The 1,506-nt window shown below is 42.7% G+C and overlaps 1 protein-coding gene across 3 annotated transcripts in view; it reads right to left on the bottom strand.

The window, feature by feature from the left end:
* PROS1 (protein S (alpha)) overlaps window positions 1-1,506 on the bottom strand; it is an 82,549-nt gene that overhangs the window by 31,008 nt on the left and 50,035 nt on the right. For all 3 annotated transcript variants that reach the window (XM_019525735.1, XM_019525733.1, XM_019525734.1), the window contains one exon: window positions 824-942. In XM_019525735.1, coding sequence (XP_019381280.1) covers window positions 824-942 — 119 coding nt within the window. The remainder of the gene's footprint in view (window positions 1-823; window positions 943-1,506) is intronic.

Raw genomic sequence — 1,506 nt, 5'->3', positions numbered from 1 at the left:
CCAGTGGGGTGCTCTATGCTCCTGGTGGAGACAAAGCTGGAGCAACTGCAAAGGTAAAGGGAGAGGGGAGGGCAGGCAGTAGAGGGTGACAAGCAGGATTCGAATTATGGGGGAGCTCAGGAGGGCTGAGCCTCCCCCCATAAGAGATGAGAGCTCCCTTGTCACTACTTTCCCTGTGGCAGGGGTGGGGGGGAAGAATTTAAGAGGAACCTCCAATAACTCTATACATGGAAACTTAAAACAGATTTATAATTTTCCATGTCTAGAATCTAATAACTGGGGAGTCTTCTTAAATTCATGGTTCTCTTGGACTTGGGTAAACATGGTGATATGATCACATCAAGACTCTAGTGCAGTGTGGTGCATACAGCCCACACCAAGGGGGTCCCTGCTCACCGACTGACTGCAGTTCTGCACTAGTCAGCTGCTACTGCCTCTTGTCTGATAGAAAGTCCTCTTTAACAGTTCATTTAGCTGATGAGTAATTAGATAAAAGGTATCTCCAGTCATACTATATTAGGAATTTGCTGGTCTCCCTATATTGAAAGACTGGCTTAGGGATACAGTATGATCAGTAAGTGATGCTGTAAACTGACTCCAGGCAATTACTCTTCCTGTCGTTTCAAATGACTTCAGTTCCACTAAGTGCCAGTGATATCAGTTCAGTCATTTTCCATGGTATAAAGATGTCTTATCTGGTCCTGAGGAGATGACGGTAAGAATTACACATTCAATGCTGAACATTTCTGTCACCCTCTGAAAACTTAATGGAAACAAATGTCCATAACTTTCATGCATACTTTTATTATTGGCAAAGGCTCACCTGCTGGCATTTGGCAATTTAAACCTTAAATGCAGAACAGCATTTTCTGTTGTTTGCTCTGCCAGGTAAAGCAACTGATAATTCGGCTCAAGGTTCAGCGGGAGGCAAACTGGAACAGCCTGGAAATAATGGGTAAAGGGAAAACAGCACGCTCTAATTTTCTACAGTAATATACCACAAAAGAACTCTAGTTCTTGTTGATTTTAGCTAGTTTCATTTTTGACTCATTCATTTTTCATAACTGATCACTATTGTACTTAAATAAATTGGTGCCTCAAAACAAATTAAACTATGTTGTTGTTGTTCTCTATATATTATCAACGTGTCTGAAATATACTGTATTTTCAGGTGTATACGATGTACCTGATTCACTGCCCCCCTCCCAAAAGGTTAAAATTATTGAAAAAATTAATTACTGAATATGATCAAGCAGAGGGGGCCTTTGGTAGGTCTTGCTGGAGTATAGATTGTGCATGCCTTCACTGCATCTGATAGAGAAAAGAGTGTCCCTGAGCTGGAGAGCGTGGCATGGAACCAGAGGACAAGAAGATAGTGTTGATGTGAGGGTCCCACTTCCACAAAGATAGTTTCCTTTGGCTGCAAGGAAGGAAGAAGCAGGAGCTGCAGCTCAGCATTTCTCAGACGGGTGGACCAATGAGGGAAGGTGACTGCCAGAGGGAAGT

Source organism: Gavialis gangeticus, unplaced genomic scaffold (genome assembly GCF_001723915.1).
Source record: "Gavialis gangeticus isolate Ggan-Ray unplaced genomic scaffold, GavGan_comp1, whole genome shotgun sequence".
Classification (NCBI taxonomy): Eukaryota; Metazoa; Chordata; order Crocodylia; family Gavialidae; genus Gavialis; species Gavialis gangeticus.
Note: the sequence above shows the minus strand (reverse complement) of the source record. Positions and strands in the feature narration are given on the sequence as shown.